This window comes from Rhinolophus ferrumequinum, chromosome 12 (assembly GCF_004115265.2).
Source record: "Rhinolophus ferrumequinum isolate MPI-CBG mRhiFer1 chromosome 12, mRhiFer1_v1.p, whole genome shotgun sequence".
NCBI classification, from domain to species: domain Eukaryota; kingdom Metazoa; phylum Chordata; class Mammalia; order Chiroptera; family Rhinolophidae; genus Rhinolophus; species Rhinolophus ferrumequinum.
This window is the reverse complement of record NC_046295.1, coordinates 77,465,361-77,479,409: the sequence shown is the minus strand read 5'-3', so window position 1 is coordinate 77,479,409 and position 14,049 is coordinate 77,465,361. Positions and strand designations below refer to the sequence as shown.

The 14,049-nt window shown below is 59.9% G+C and overlaps 2 protein-coding genes and 1 long non-coding RNA gene across 6 annotated transcripts in view; 1 reads left to right on the top strand and 2 right to left on the bottom strand.

Annotated features, from left to right (window-relative positions):
* LOC117031725 (uncharacterized) overlaps positions 1-226 on the bottom strand; it is an 11,059-nt gene extending 10,833 nt beyond the window's left edge. The window contains exon 1 of the long non-coding RNA XR_004424603.1: positions 98-226. This is a non-coding gene — a long non-coding RNA (uncharacterized LOC117031725). The remainder of the gene's footprint in view (positions 1-97) is intronic.
* ZDHHC12 (zinc finger DHHC-type palmitoyltransferase 12) overlaps positions 1-3,074 on the top strand; it is a 3,474-nt gene extending 400 nt beyond the window's left edge. Inside the window, exons 2-5 of one of the 2 annotated variants that reach the window (XM_033122351.1) lie at positions 1,306-1,442; positions 1,815-1,892; positions 2,101-2,264; positions 2,439-3,074. In XM_033122351.1, coding sequence (XP_032978242.1) covers positions 1,306-1,442; positions 1,815-1,892; positions 2,101-2,264; positions 2,439-2,766 — 707 coding nt within the window. In that variant the 3' untranslated portion in view covers positions 2,767-3,074. Of the gene's footprint in view, positions 1-1,305; positions 1,443-1,814; positions 1,893-2,097; positions 2,265-2,438 lie in introns of both variants that reach the window. The other variant, XM_033122350.1, reaches the window with a different exon arrangement.
* PKN3 (protein kinase N3) lies at positions 3,017-14,049 on the bottom strand. 3 transcript variants are annotated; one of them, XM_033122337.1, is made up of 22 exons: positions 13,662-14,049; positions 11,504-11,744; positions 11,189-11,334; positions 10,652-10,763; positions 10,448-10,575; positions 10,043-10,226; positions 8,440-8,586; positions 8,246-8,355; positions 7,993-8,136; positions 7,514-7,589; positions 7,261-7,429; positions 6,968-7,070; positions 6,796-6,863; positions 6,411-6,474; positions 6,173-6,264; positions 5,602-5,778; positions 4,795-4,857; positions 4,614-4,690; positions 4,041-4,183; positions 3,845-3,952; positions 3,667-3,703; positions 3,017-3,511 (listed from the first exon to the last, which is right to left on the bottom strand). In XM_033122337.1, exons 1-22 carry the CDS (start codon positions 13,683-13,685, stop codon positions 3,381-3,383), a joined length of 2,544 nt encoding a protein of 847 aa, XP_032978228.1. In that variant the 5' UTR covers positions 13,686-14,049; the 3' UTR covers positions 3,017-3,380. The 3 variants fall into 3 exon arrangements, with proteins under 3 accessions (XP_032978228.1, XP_032978225.1, XP_032978227.1); XM_033122334.1 differs by lacking the exon at positions 13,662-14,049 and adding an exon at positions 13,354-13,628 and having other exon boundaries at positions 3,019-3,511; positions 3,623-3,703; XM_033122336.1 differs by having other exon boundaries at positions 3,028-3,511; positions 3,623-3,703; positions 13,662-13,721.

Sequence of the window (14,049 nt, the reverse complement as noted above, 5' to 3'; positions counted from 1 at the left end):
TCCCTGCCAGACGCCCTGTCCAACCCAGGACCCATGCAGTGACCACCAGATCTAATAACCAACTCGAGCCCCCATCTTCCCTGATCCCGGAACCCACCTGATCCTTCCCAAGGATTGGGAAAGACAAAACAACCTTCCTTCTGTAAGAGTCCAAGGATCAACTAGATCAAGGATTGGCATCCTGCCCAGCCCCGTGCCGACCAGCTCCCCAAGTCCAGGCTCCCACCCTCAGGCAAGAGAATATACCCCATAGGGGACTGGCCTGTCCCGCATGTCCCCATCCTAGCTTCTTGAACCGGTAGCCCCCGTTCACCCCACCGGGCCCCCGCCACTTCCTTCCCTCCCTTCTTTACCTGCCACAGGTTGCCTCCAGCACAAATTCTCACCCTCCCTCACTGCCACTCACTGCAGCCCTCACCCCTCCCTCCTTGCTCCAGCCTCAACCCCTGGACTGGGGGCATTCTTACCTTCCTCCTAAGGCCTTTTCAAGTTTCCTCCACCGTCTTCACCCATTAGCCTAAAAAAACCTCCTCAGTCTCATCAGGAAGGGCCCCCCAACCCTCTTCCTTCTCTGTTACCTTTTTCAACCAAGGGGCATCAGAGTTGTTCACACTCTGCTGTCTGGCTATCTCTCGCCCCTCACACCTCAGCCCCCCACTACCCCAGAATCCTCAGTCACCTGCATGGGCTGGACGCTTCCTGGTCTGGGCCACCCTCATGGCCTTCTCTGCACCATCGGAGCGTCTGAGCCTGCCGGCCCCGTCCTCCTGTGTCTCTGTCGCATGGGCATGTCAAGCCTGGCTAGTCTCTCCCTATCATGGAGCCAGGGGCAGGGATCCCTCCTTCCTCTCCCCTGCATCCAGTCAAGTCTGGCCCCTTCACCCCCTTACTTCCATCTGTCCTTCCCCTCCTCTCCACCCTTCCTGCCCATGCCCTTGTCCAGCCAACCACCTCTCCCTTCTGGATAAGCCTCTCTGCCTCCAGGCTTCACCTCTGATCCATCTTCTCTCTGTTGAGAGGGTTTCCAGAAACAGATCTGACCCTATAGCCTTCCATGATTCCCTGTTGCCCTCCAGAGAGAGTGCAGATGAACCACTTTTTTTTTTCTTCCTGGTACTGAACTTCCTCCTATGCAGGGGATACACCTGACCACTCATGAAACCCCATCTCCAGGCCTTTGCTCAGCCAGGGAGGGACACACTCCCCACCTCACTCCCCAGCTGTACCCTCCCCAATGCACCTTCCCCCACAGACTCTCCTGTTCACCCCAGCCCTAGCCTCACGCTCCTCCTCTGGCCTCTCCAGAGCTGCGGCAATGGGAAGAGCAGGGGGAACTGCTCCTGCCCCTCACCTTCCTGCTACTTGTGCTGGGCTCCCTGCTGCTCTACCTGGCCGTGTCGCTCATGGACCCGGGCTATGTGAATATCCAGACCCAACCCGAGGTAACCAAGGGAACCCTGGGGGCCTGAACCCCTCCTCCTACCAACAGGGGACCTAAGGCCCCAATAACAGTCTCATGCCAGGCTCTGTGTGGAGGGCTTTCCTGGGGCATCTCAGTGAATCCTCTTGCCAGCCCTAGGAAACCCATCCTACAATGAGGAAATTGCCAAGGCCCAGAGAGGGAAAGCAACTGGCAAAGGTCACACAGCCTTGTTCAGCTCAGGGCACTCTGCCCATAGTCTACCACCTTCATAACGCAAGGGATGGGTCCTAAAATGTGCACACCGAGAGCTAAGCTGGCCCCCAAGGGAGATGCCCACCAGAGCCATCTGCCTCCCAAGGTGACCCCATCTTATACAGCCTTTCATTTTCAGGAGGAAGCCAAGGAAGAGCAGACAGCCATGGTTCCTCAAGCCATCCCTCTTCGGCGCTGCAGACACTGCATGGTGCTGGTGGGTGATGCAGGGGCCTCCTGGGAGGGGTCAGGGGCACGGTTGAGACTCCCTGACCTCCTATTGCCCCAGCGCCTTGGCCTCACCACTCCAGGACAGGGAAGGCCTCCCAGAGTCAGGCCCTGCTCTCCTGCCCTCATCCCTTCCCTCACGGTTGGGTCCAGAGAGGAGCCAGCGTTGAGCCCGACTTCCTCTGTGCCCACAGCAGCCCCTACGGGCCCGACACTGCCGTGAGTGCCGTCGCTGTGTCCGCCGCTACGACCACCACTGCCCCTGGATGGAGAACTGTGTGGGGGAGCGCAACCACCCACTCTTCGTGGCCTACCTGGCACTGCAGCTGGTGGTGCTTCTGTGGGGCCTGCACCTGGCATGGTGGGTCCCGCCCCTCCCCTGGGTGTGGGGGATGGTGGGCAACATGGGCCCACGAGGTGTGTAGAGAGCCGGGGCTCCCTCTTCAGGAGCCTGAGACCCTCTCCCAAATGGCCTGTCCACCTGGGCTCCCTGGGGCGCCCCTGCTCTCCCCCAGCTCCCTATCCTGCCCCACAGGTCTGGCCTCCGGTTCTTCCAGCCCTGGGGGCTATGGCTGCGGTCCAGCGGGCTCCTGTTCGCCACCTTCCTGCTGCTCTCCCTCTTCTCGTTGGTGGCCATCCTGCTCCTGGCCTCGCACCTCTACCTGGTGGCCAGCAACACCACCACCTGGGAGTTCATCTCCTCACACCGCATTGCCTACCTCCGCCAGCGCGCCGGCAACCCCTTCGACCGCGGCCTCACCCGCAACCTGGCCCACTTCTTCTGTGGCTGGCCCTCAGGGTCCTGGGAGACCCTCTGGGCCGAGGAGCAAGAAGAAGAGCAGGGCAGCAGCCGGGCTGTTTAAGGTCGCAGGAGGCAGGGCCACCATTTTATGCCTGAAAACTGAAAGGGCTGAGCCGGAGAGCCTGAGGCTCCTCACTTGTGCCCACCCCTCCCCAGCCTCCGAGCAGAGTGAGCAATAGACCCCTGCCTCAGTTGGCAGTTATGCCTCCAAAGAAAGAAGGGGAGGAAGAGGACCTGTGGGGGGCTGGGGCACCAACACCTCGGGCTTCTGAGACCTCCACACCACCCCCCAAACCAGAATGCCTCCAGTGCACAGTTTTATAAATTTAATAATCTATAAAGCAAGTCAAGTATTAAAAAACAAACCAAACCACTCCTCGGCGTGCCAGCCTTTCTGGTGCAGGTCTGTCTGGGAGGCAGAGGGGAGGGGAGCACCCTGCCCAGTGACTGAGCCAAGCACACAACAGCAGCCCCCTGGACTGATAAATACCACGCAAGGCCTGGGCAGGCAGGATACACAGCTGGGCAGACAGGTGGGCGAGTGAGGCTCTAATAGTCTAGGGGGCAGGGGACAGGGACCCCAGGAGAGGCCCTCAGGGCTCCAGGAATCGTTCTGACACGAAGTCGAAGTCCCGAAAGGCGGCCTGTTGGCGGGCAGTGAGGGGACGGCGGGGGTCAGGTGGGGTCAGGGCAGGCGGCAACCCTGTGAACTCGCCCTCGAAGTAACGCAGGTCTGTAGAGCCACAGAGGGTAGGTGCAAAGGGGGGCCGGACAGCGCGGGCGAGCAGGGCCTGCCAGTCGGTGGTCTGGGGACAAGGGCAGAGGTGGCTGAGATGACAGGGACGGCAACTCACGTGGTCCCTCAACACCTCCCCCTGTGCCCGGCACTGGGGACCACTGCCGCCTTGGTCACTAACCCTGAAGAAAGGCTGTGTCTTGATCTCCTCGGCGTCCTGCTCACCTGCGCCCAGGCGCTTCTCCGGGCACTTCTGGAGGAGCTGGGCAAGAGAACAGGTGATCACGGAGGGCATTGCCACCTCCCCAAGTACCCTAAGCAAGCTGGGCCACAGGGCCCCAGGGATGGGTGGGGACGCCGCCACACAGCTGTCTGGCCCAGCCCTAGACCCTGCAGTGATTACCTTCTGAAGGATCTCAAGCCCTTGCACCGACAGAAAACGGGGATATGAGGCGTCCACATTGACGATGCAGTCAAACACCTCCTCCTCGGTGTCCCCTGGGAACGGGCACTGCAGAGATGGGGGCTCAGCAGGCTGCATGGGCCACCCCCACCCCACCCTGACCTAGAGGCCCTGGCAACCCTGGTCCAGCACTTACCTCACCCACCAGCATCTCATACAGCAGCACACCCAGCCCCCACCAGTCCACAGCCCGTGTGTAGGCCTCCTGGGTCAGCACCTCAGGGGCCAGGAACTCCGGGGTGCCGCAGAATGTGCTTGTCCGGTCCCCAAATCCAATCCCTGTAAACGAACATCCACACCGATGCCAGTTCAGTGTCTCGTCCACAATAACTTCTATGGCTGTAAGAACCAACAGCCAACCCTAACACTGCATGTATCGAATTCCATGCCAAGCCCTGCCCCTCGGAGGTGGGATGATGGAGGTGGGCGCTGAGTCTCAGCCAAGCTCACATGCCAAGGTCACAAAGAAAGCAGAAGCCAGTGCCCTCTCCCAGCTCCGAGCACAGGCTTTCCCTCGGGCCAAGGGCAAGCTAGGACTCTTTAGGGCTGGGAAAGAAGCGCCAATGCACCCAGCTGGTCCCTGGAATGAGGGTAGGGGTGGGGAGATTTCCTGGGAGATGCCACTTGCCCACCGCCCTGCTGGCCTGGACTGGCTGAGGAAGGCTGAGTAAAGCTGGAGGGTACAGGAACCTGGACAGGAGACACCCACCTTCCTTACATAGCCCAAAGTCCGCGATCTTCAGGAAACCCTGGGCGTCCAACAGAAGATTATCCAACTTAAGGTCCCTGAGGGTGAGGGGTAGATGAAAGGGGCCCTGGGAACAGCGGCCCCTGAGGAGGGCAGCATCTGCTCCTTCGCCCCCTCCCCTAGCCTCTCAGGAGCAAGTTACCTGTAAATGATCTTCTTTTCATGTAAGAACTGCAGCCCCAGGACCACACAGGCCACGTAAAACCTGGAGGGGTGGTATACGGGGGATTCAGGCCCAGGACTGCGCATGGGGGTGGGGGCAGGGAAGCACCAGGATGGCCACAGCCTGGGGACCCCCGAATGTCTCAGACAGTCAGATGTGGGTGAGAGAGTGGTGAGCCTCATGCTTCGGATTGAGGGTGGGTGCGGGCTGGGGCTCCTCCAGACAAAGACCCCAGGGTCGTCCCGGTTGCTGCCTGCTGTGGGCCTACTCTTCTGGGTCTCTTAGATTGTGCCAGCGATGTTGCCAAGTGTTCTCATGCCTTATTCTCCCGGCATCCTCCCAGCAGCCTGCGGTTGATACTCATCACGCCTATTTTTCAAATGAGAATCTGAGACTCCAGTAAGTGATGTGCCCAGGGTCACACAGCTAGTAGCAGAGATGAAATGTGAGACCAGACTCCAGAGCCCTGGTAGGTAAGAAATAACTCCAGCTGCCAGTCACTTAACTGTTCCCTGGTCCCTGTGCTCAACAATTCATAAATGTTATGCTCATCTATGCAACAAGCCTATGAAACGGTTATTAACCCATTTCATAGTTATATAAACTGAGGCCCACTGACAAATACAAATGCTGTGAGAATTGATCACCAGGATTTGAACCAAGGCCTTCCTGACTCCCTGCTCTTCTGCTGATGAGCACCCTAGAGGAAGCAGGGTGAAGGGGGCCTGGTATAGGGAACCAGGGAAGGGTTGCTGGAAGAGGCAGACAAAAGGGATGGGAACCCACCGGGCCTGGGGCTCAGGGAAGACGTCCTCATGGATATGCATCATGAGGTCACCACCTGGCACAAACTCAGTCACGAAGCAGGCATGGCTGGAGGTCTGGAAGCAGGCAAGGAGGGAGAGCAGGAAGGGGTGCCCCATGTGGCCCACAGCCTCCAGGATCCGCTTCTCACAATACAGGCTGCAGGTGGGGGGAGTAGGTTTTAAAGGGAAGGAAAACCTCCACTGGCTATGCCCTGCCACCCACACGACACCCGGGGCTTACTGGGTCTTCAAAGTGCCAGGCAGGTAGAGTGATGGTTTCTATGTATCAGGGGCTCACATGGGTCATTGGATCTGCACCACCACTACTGTCCCATTTTATAGATGAGGACACTGAGGTGCAGAGATAAGAGGGGACCTGTCCACGGGCACACCGTTAACTGCAGGTACTAAAAGAGAACCTAGGCCTGGTCAGCCCCAGGGTCAACTCTTCAAAGCCCCAGGCACATTCTGCTGCCTTCTGGTACCACCAGCCCAGGCCAGCCATCTTGGGTACCCTCCGGGGTCAGGTGCCCCATGGTGTCACTACACACCTCTCAATCTCATCCCGGCTCAGCACCTCCTGCTTCTTCAGCGCTTTGATGGCATAGTATTTCCCCGTCCCCTTGAACTGGACCAGAAGGACCTGGGGACCAGAGAGAGGTTGGGCCCCGGTAGGCCGTACAGAGGAGTCTTTTCTTCCCCCACCCACTATCCCACAGTCAGTGTCCTCCTGGCTCATGTGCTGAGGGCTGCCCAGCCCCCTCCACTGCACCCTCCTCAGTCTACTACCTTCCCAAAGTGGCCCCGGCCCAGCACAGCCAAGCAGCGGAAGTCCTGAAGCCGGGGGGGTTTCCTGCAAGAGAGGGTACAGGAAATCCCATGGGACAAGGGCTGGGCCTCCACCAAGAGCCAATTCAAACCCTCCATGCCTGGTCCTGGGCTGTCCCCACACATGAGGCTGGAGGAACAGGGCCTGGAGAGCCTGGGTGAGGGCTCCTAGGACAGCAGTTGCCTAGAGTCCGGCATACAGCTGGGGTTCAGTAATGGGCTCCAGAGAATAAGACGCTGAGGGCGAGCCAGTGAATACGCCCAGGAGCCACAGAGGGCTGTATGAACGGACAGACACTAGAGTGAGTGGGTAATGTCTCAAACAGGAAGAGACCCATGGGGATACCTGGTGGCTGAGGCTGGTACAGACGACCCAAGTCGAGTCCTGGACTCCATGTGGGGGCGTTTGGTGCGCTGTGGGAGCAGAAGGGCTCAGAACAAAGCAAGCTTCCTTCCTCTCTCCCTCCAGCCCTGCCATTCCCACCCCAGCACCTCCAGGACTACCATGCCCCCCTCACCGGCATCTCCTCGGGGGTTGGCTGCCGGGGCAGGTAGAGGCGCGGGGGCTTGGGTGGGGGCCTCATCTCTCCTCCCAAGGGAGTCTTCTTGGGGGGCACATTACTGTGGGAAGGAAGCAGACACATGGCAGGGCACTGGCATACAGAAAAATTGGGGGGATGGACACACAGCCATGCAGAGACAGATAGAGGGTCAGAAGTGAGCCACAGGGACAGAAAGACAGACACTGACGGTGCCTGGAGAGGCGGATGCTGACAAGAGGCAGGGAGCCTGGGGCGAGGTGGTTCCTCACCTGGGCGAGGCAGGGTCAGTGGCCCCCTGGGGTGTAGCCAGAGTCTGGGGACACCCTTTCGGGGGGCTGATCGTGCTTGGGGAGCTGCAGGGGGGCAGCAGATTCATGACCAAGCGCCCCCAAGCCGCCATGCTGAGGTTCATCTGGGAAGCCCTCAGGAAGTCCTGACCTGGGGCGAAAGGGGGGTTCAGTCCCAAGGCTTCCTGATACCCCTGCTCTGTTCCCTACACACACAGCCCTCTCCTGTCCACACCTCTGCGTTTAGAGAAAATGCGTTTCTGCCTCTGCAGTCGGGGCCTCCTTTCAATGACAGGGTCACAGAAGGTCACCTGCAGGGACAGGGGGCAGGACTGAAGAACTGTCCCTTCCTACCCCATCAGCCACAGGCACCTCCCCGGCCTCCAGGATCCCAGCCTGAGCCTCCAGTGTCAATAATGCAAGAGCCAGAATGGCCCAGAGAGATGGATCCAATGTCCTCATCGGTCCCAGTGGGGAGACAGGCCCAGAGAGGAGAGTCAGAGATGAGGCAGGGCAGTCGGGACAAGGGCACAGGCCTCTAGACTCGCGTGAAGTCCTCAGAGAGTCCCTCAGCCTGGGAATCCATTCTTGGAGACCTCCTCCCTCCTCGCCTCAATTTCCATTCCCATGCAGGTAGGTCGCATTCTCGAAGGCCCTTTTAGCTCTCATGGAGCCAGGGGCCCACGAGGTCAGAGGGCAGGGGCCAGTGGGCACCTGGGCAAAGAGCAGCCCCTGTGGCACCAGGCTGAGGGACAGCTGGTGACAGGTATTATCCAGGAAGTCCTCCAGCCGCAGGAAGATCACGCCACACAGCTGCCGCCAGTCCCGCCAACGCACTCCAATCTCCAGCTCTCGGGCCTACATTGGGGAGGCCACATTGAGAGTGGAACACGGCACCAGTCCTACCTGGCCAGCCTTCCACCCCGTGGCCCAAGGCCACCCCCGGCCTCTCAAGAGCCATCCTCACCCGCTCCAGGGGGACGACAAAGGTCTGGTCCCAGGACTGCTTGGCTACTGGCCCCCAGCCCGTCTGACCCACGACACGATTGTCCACTTTCAGCACAGCCAGCACCTCGCCTGCAGGGCCAGAGCTGGAGCTCAGGGCAGGCCAGGTATGAGGGGCCTTTGCTGTCCCTCAGTTCCCTGCGTCCCCCTACTCACTGGCCAGCTCGCCTCTACCACGCTGCTGCCTGGCCTTGCCCCGAAGCCAGCCCTGGGAGGGGCTCCTGGCCAGCGCAGCTGCCGGGGAACGGCCAGGCACAGTTGTCAGCAGCTGCTCACAGCCCAGGAGGTGGACCTGAAGTGTCCCTGTGGGGAGCATGGGGGGACATCATCAGGTGCCATCCTCTCATTGCCACCACCAACGGGCCCCTGGAGCCCCAGAACACTACCTTCTCCTGGAGATGGCGGAACCCAGCCCCTGCCCATGTTAGGCCTTGGCAGCCGTCTGCCAGCCTCCAGGCGAACCAGCTGGCCCTCTCTTCCTGCACCCTCCATGCGCTGGGTGCCGCAGACACTCAGGCAAAGGGGCAAGACTAAGATCTCAGCCAGGCCGCATGGAGCCCAGTTCTTGATGACATGCTGCTCAGGGCTTGGGGAGCACCGTAGCAGGGATGAGAACTTGGGGAGCAGGAAGCCTGGTTGCCTATCCTGTCCCTCCTCTCTGGGCCTCAGTTTCCCCATCTGTACAGTGGGAATGAGTCCCAGCTCTGCCTCACCTCGCAAATGGCTACAAGGAGTGTTTTGCCAACCAAGTGGATTCATTTTTAGGGTCACTAGAGTTTTGTTCCTCAAAGGGTAGAGGAAGCAGCAGGACTCTAGGAGCCTTTGAGGACATAAACTGGGCCTAAGAGCACCATTTACGGAGTCCAGGCCTAGGGTTACACTCTAAGAGACCTTGTAAAACAAGCAGTACCCAGGTTAGAAAATCATCTTAGGAGGAACAACTCAGGGAACTGAGTTGTTTAGCCAGGAGACAGTATACGGGGTATCCTGAGCCCCAGCTAGCTCAGTTCTAGGCCCTTTAACAAGCCATTTCCCCTGCTTTTCTATTTGGCCATCTCCCATAAGCCCTTCAAGGCCAAGCTCAGACACCATCTCCTCCAGGAAGCATTCCTGATGCCCTAAGGCCAGGTGAGGGGACCCATCCAGCCCCTGTACTTTCCCTTCCCAGCTCTGCTCACAGTGGGATATGGCCTATCTACCCCTGCACCAGCTCTGAGCAGGAAAGCACTGGGCTTTCCTGTTGGCGCTGTGTCTCAGGTGGGAAGTTCGGGGCTTCCAAAGTCGCCACTCTCAGATCACTTGTTGATTGCAATTCGGCTGCCACTACAAGGAGTCAGATCCAGCTCAGGATTAAGAATTTTCTAACAGTCCATTCAAGCTGCCCAGGACTGGGTACCAAGGCCTCCAGGGCTCTGAGCTCCCAATCACTGGCACTTTAAGCATTGTCATGGTGACCCATTTAAATAATTGCTTCACTGAGTGAGTGCTGATTGTGTCAGCAGAGAGAGTGCTTAGCATTTCACATGCAACAACTCACTGAATTTTCACAGCAACCCTATGAAGTAGGTGCTGTTATCATCCCCATTTTACAGATGGATAAACTGAGGTTTAAAGAAAGGCTATCAGTTGCCCAAGGTCACGCAGCTAGGGGGTGGTGGGGCCAGGACTGGAACCCTTCTCCAAAGTTCTTCCTCACTGTGTTTCAGGGTCCTCTCTGGAACAGAAGGAGAAATCTGAAGTAGGAGGGACTCCTGGCTACCTGTCACGGCGGTGGGCTTCACAAGTGTCCCTGAAGGCTGGGGGTTCCCAGACACAGCAGTCCGCAGCTCCCGGGCCACTTTGCCACGTAGAGGGTGGGCAGGAGGCAGTCCCTCCAGCAGCTTCTCCAAGGCCAGCCGCAGGAGGTCCAGTTTCTGGGAGGACTCCTGGAGCTGGGCCTGAGCCTGCAGACGGGACACAGGCTCATGGGGTTTGGGGGGTGTGGGGTGGGGAGGGCAGTGGCTCATGCCACCTGAAGACACCTCTGATGAGGTCTATCTAGACAGGATGTGCCTCATGTTTCCTCACTGATACCCTGCATGGCCAGACCACAGTGCCTCCTGCCACTGCAGAGGGTGGTACGGGATAAAGGAGACCCTCAGAGAGAAGGGGACCATGGGCTGACCTCGGCCAATGCCTTGCGGTCTTGCGTACGCCGGCTACCCAGCAGCTTCACTACGTTCTTGGCACCCTCGGCCACGGCAGCCTCGATGCATAATCGGTGCCTCAGCTCTTCTGCCAGCAGCTCAGGCCCTGGATGGAAGGAGGGAGCAGCCCTCAGGCCCGTGCCCTACTCTGCCCTGCCCATCCCGGCTTCCCGAGGCCTCACCTGGCTCAGGGGACCCACTGGTCTCCAGGCTGCTGATCTTCATTCGCAGCAGGGCCACCTTCAGCTGGCTGTCCCGCAGCATCTGCTGGGCAGCTGCCAGGAGCTTCCTCCCCTATGGGGTGCTGACATGTTAGCCCAGAGCCCTATGGTCAGACCAGGGACTAGAGCCAAGCCTCCCTTGTTAGGCTAGGTCTGGGGCACAGCCTCCCGCATCAGAAAAGATAAGGGCAGAGGTCAAGCTCCCCATGTCATACTGGGAGTTGGAACTGGGGCTGGGCCTTCCCTACTAGACCGGGAACCCCCCATTAGACGAGTATTGTGCCTTCTGTTAGACTAGGGGGTCGAGCCATGCCTTCCCCAAAAGGCTGGGATTTGGGACTGTGCCCCCCACCCCCCATCAGACTAAGGGTTAGGACTGTGTCTCCCTTATAGGGCCAATGGCTGGGTTGCATTTCCCTATCAGAATAGAGGCTGGATCAGCACCTCCCCTAATAATCTGAGAGCCAAATCCTCCCCATCAGAGGCCAGGAGCCTTACCTTGGGGGTGCCACTGGCATACGTGTGGGTCATGTTCTCGGCCCCCTGCTTTACCTTCAGCTCCACCTGCAGCTGCCTCTGCAGAGCCTCCAGGTGCCGGGCCCTTGGCTGCTCTGCCAGAGGCCAGGGTCCCGAGGCCACAGGTTCTGTGTGCATGAAGTGTGGAGCACGTGAACCCCTCACTCCTTCCCTCCCTTCCCCTCCTGGGCACGGGCTACCTGAGGGAGATTCTGAGGGTGGTCAGGACCGAGGCCGAGGGGCTGGGTCAGCCTGTCGCCTCCTGTCCTGCGGGGTCTGCCCAGACTCCTCACTCACCAGCTGGGCCAGGCCCCGGGCTGGGCAGCAGGATGCGGGTGTGCAGCTCCTGCAGCTCGCCGTGCAGCTGCTCCAGACGGCGATTGGAGGATCGTAGCAGCTGCTGCACGTGGCCCAGGTGGCGGCGGTCTGTGGCCACCCGCCGCAGGTTCTCCATACCCTCCTTGATTTTTAGCTCCTTCTGGATGGCCCGACGGATCACCTCTTTCTCATCCTCAGGGGGCCGGTGGCCCACCCCAGGCTGTGGAATGGCAGAGAAGCTATGCCACTCAGTCCCCGCCGCCACCAGCCTCAGCTCACCACAGACAGAGGGAGAGGGAGGCATGGACAGCACCCAGGACTGACGCATGGGGTGTGGGAAGCATCTCTGACCGTGGAGCTAGTATCCCTAAGCCAGGTGGAAACCCCAAAGCTCTTTATCCAGCAGAGGCTCTGGTCCTCCACATCAGAGAGATGGGTGGGGGGGGGGGAATTTTCAACGTTCACGTGATACTACTGGGTGCCCGGTCTGTTCTAAGAGCTTTGCATATGTTAACTTGTCAATCCTGAGAACAACCGCAGGAGGTGTGCAGTTGCTATTTTATAGGTGAAGAAACTGAGACACAGAAAGAGATTAAGTAATCCGCCCAAAGTCACAACAAGGAGATACCACCACCTCCTGGGGCCTAGTCCCGCCCACCCAGTCCCGCTTCATCAGGCTGCTGGAGGGCTGGGCTGCAGGCTAAGACCTGCGGCCAGAAAAGCCGCTAGGGATTCACCCAAGGTCAGAGGCCTGAGTAGAGGCCAGGGCTGTTGCCTTGATGCCTCACCTCAGATGGCAAAACAGAGGCATAGAGAGAGGCTGGGGAGGTCTCCGGGGGCCCACTCCTAGCTCAGCTCCTGGGAGGAAGTAGGCTTTCTCATGACTTTACCCCAGGTTGGAGCAAGAAGAGGAAACCCTCATTCCCAGAGGCCATTTCAGACCATGGGGGGCCAAAGCTGACTTCAGCCCCGGGGAACCCAGGAGGCCCCCATGACTCCTGCAAGGCCTCCACCTTACCTCTCTGCTCTCCATCTCCTGAGCCTAGTAGAAGGGGTGAACACCCTGGCCTCTGGGACCCACCACCCCAAGCCTTCGTGGCCTGCTGGCCCAGCAGTCAGAGGGCAGGGGCGGGGCTCAGGAAATCCTTTGACGGCTCCAGGGGAGAGGGCCAGAGCCAAGGGCCTGAGCAAACAAAGATCCCATGGAGCTGGGGGCCAGGCCACCAGGGTCCTGAGTCACCCAGCTGCCACTGCTGGGCGGAGGTTCACAGGAAATCGGAAAATGTGTACAAGCCTCTGCTGGAACAGGCGGAGGGGCCTCCGGAGGAAGGGGGTGGGAGGGGGCAGACACAGCCCTGAAGGTTGCCTAAGCCGCTGAGGTGGGGGCACTCAGGGCGTCTTCTTGAGGTCTCCTCTCCCTTGAGCATGGTCCATGGTCCTGTCTGCTCAGGGCTGAACTCCGGCCACGTGCACACACACCTCTCCCTCCCCCGTAACAGACGTGCACACAGCCTTGGCCCCCGTACCCACCAGCACTATTGCCAGCTCTGGCAGGAACCCGCCTCCCTCGCCATTAGGGCTGGAACCCTCTGAGTACCCAAAGGTTCCAGCGCAGGCACTGGTTCCCTCCGCCTCGCGTGCACACTCTGCATGCCCACGTGCTCTGGGAAGGCCCCCCACGCCCCACCCCCGCAAGTGCGCAGGGACTGGCCCCTCCCGTCCCCTTCTCCCTGAGCACACGCATTCTTCTTCCCCTAGGTCGCTCCCAATGTGCCCGCATGGCCCCCCTTTGCTTCCCGCGCCGATTCCCATCGGCCTTAGAGACCTACCTGGAAGAACCGATTTTGGGAAACTTTGGGACCCACCCTAGTGGCTTTCACTGAGGATACAGACATGCTCGTGGACTGCCTGGCTGAAGGTTCTGAGCCACTTGGGGTGATTTGGGGAAGTTTCCCGGGTGCATGAAAGACTTAGCCCCAGTGCTCAGTTATGCCCTGCGAGGGGTAGGGCGGCCCGGGGCAGGAGTTGGGAAGGGACACGGGGCAGGGCTGGGGACGCGGCAGGAGTTCCCAGCTCCCAGGGCAGTGAATGAGGCTTCCCCGCCCCCCGCGGCCCGGCCTCTCCCGGTGCTGTTCACCTGCCGCAGCGCCCCCTCCTCCATGGCGTCGCTCCGGCCGCTCGGCCCCTCCTCTCCACCACTCCGGTTCCGGAAGCCCCGGCCCCTCGGCCAAGACTTTCAAACTTGAAACTTCCCGGGAAGCGGCGCGGGAGCCGTACGATCCAGCGCCCCCTCCCGAGGTCCGCGGGCACTCCAGGGACCTGGGATCCGAGACGCCTCTCGGCCGCGACAGATCGGCGCCCGGGACCCCACTCCCGAACCCAAGGCCACAGCGCCTCCCCTCGGATCAGAGGTTCCGCGGGATTTGGGATCCAGCGCCTTCTCTTTCGAGGCCTTAGTTCCGGCTCCTTGTGACACTGACCCCCACCCCAGGATAGAAGGGCAGGAAGGGACATTTCCCCGGCTG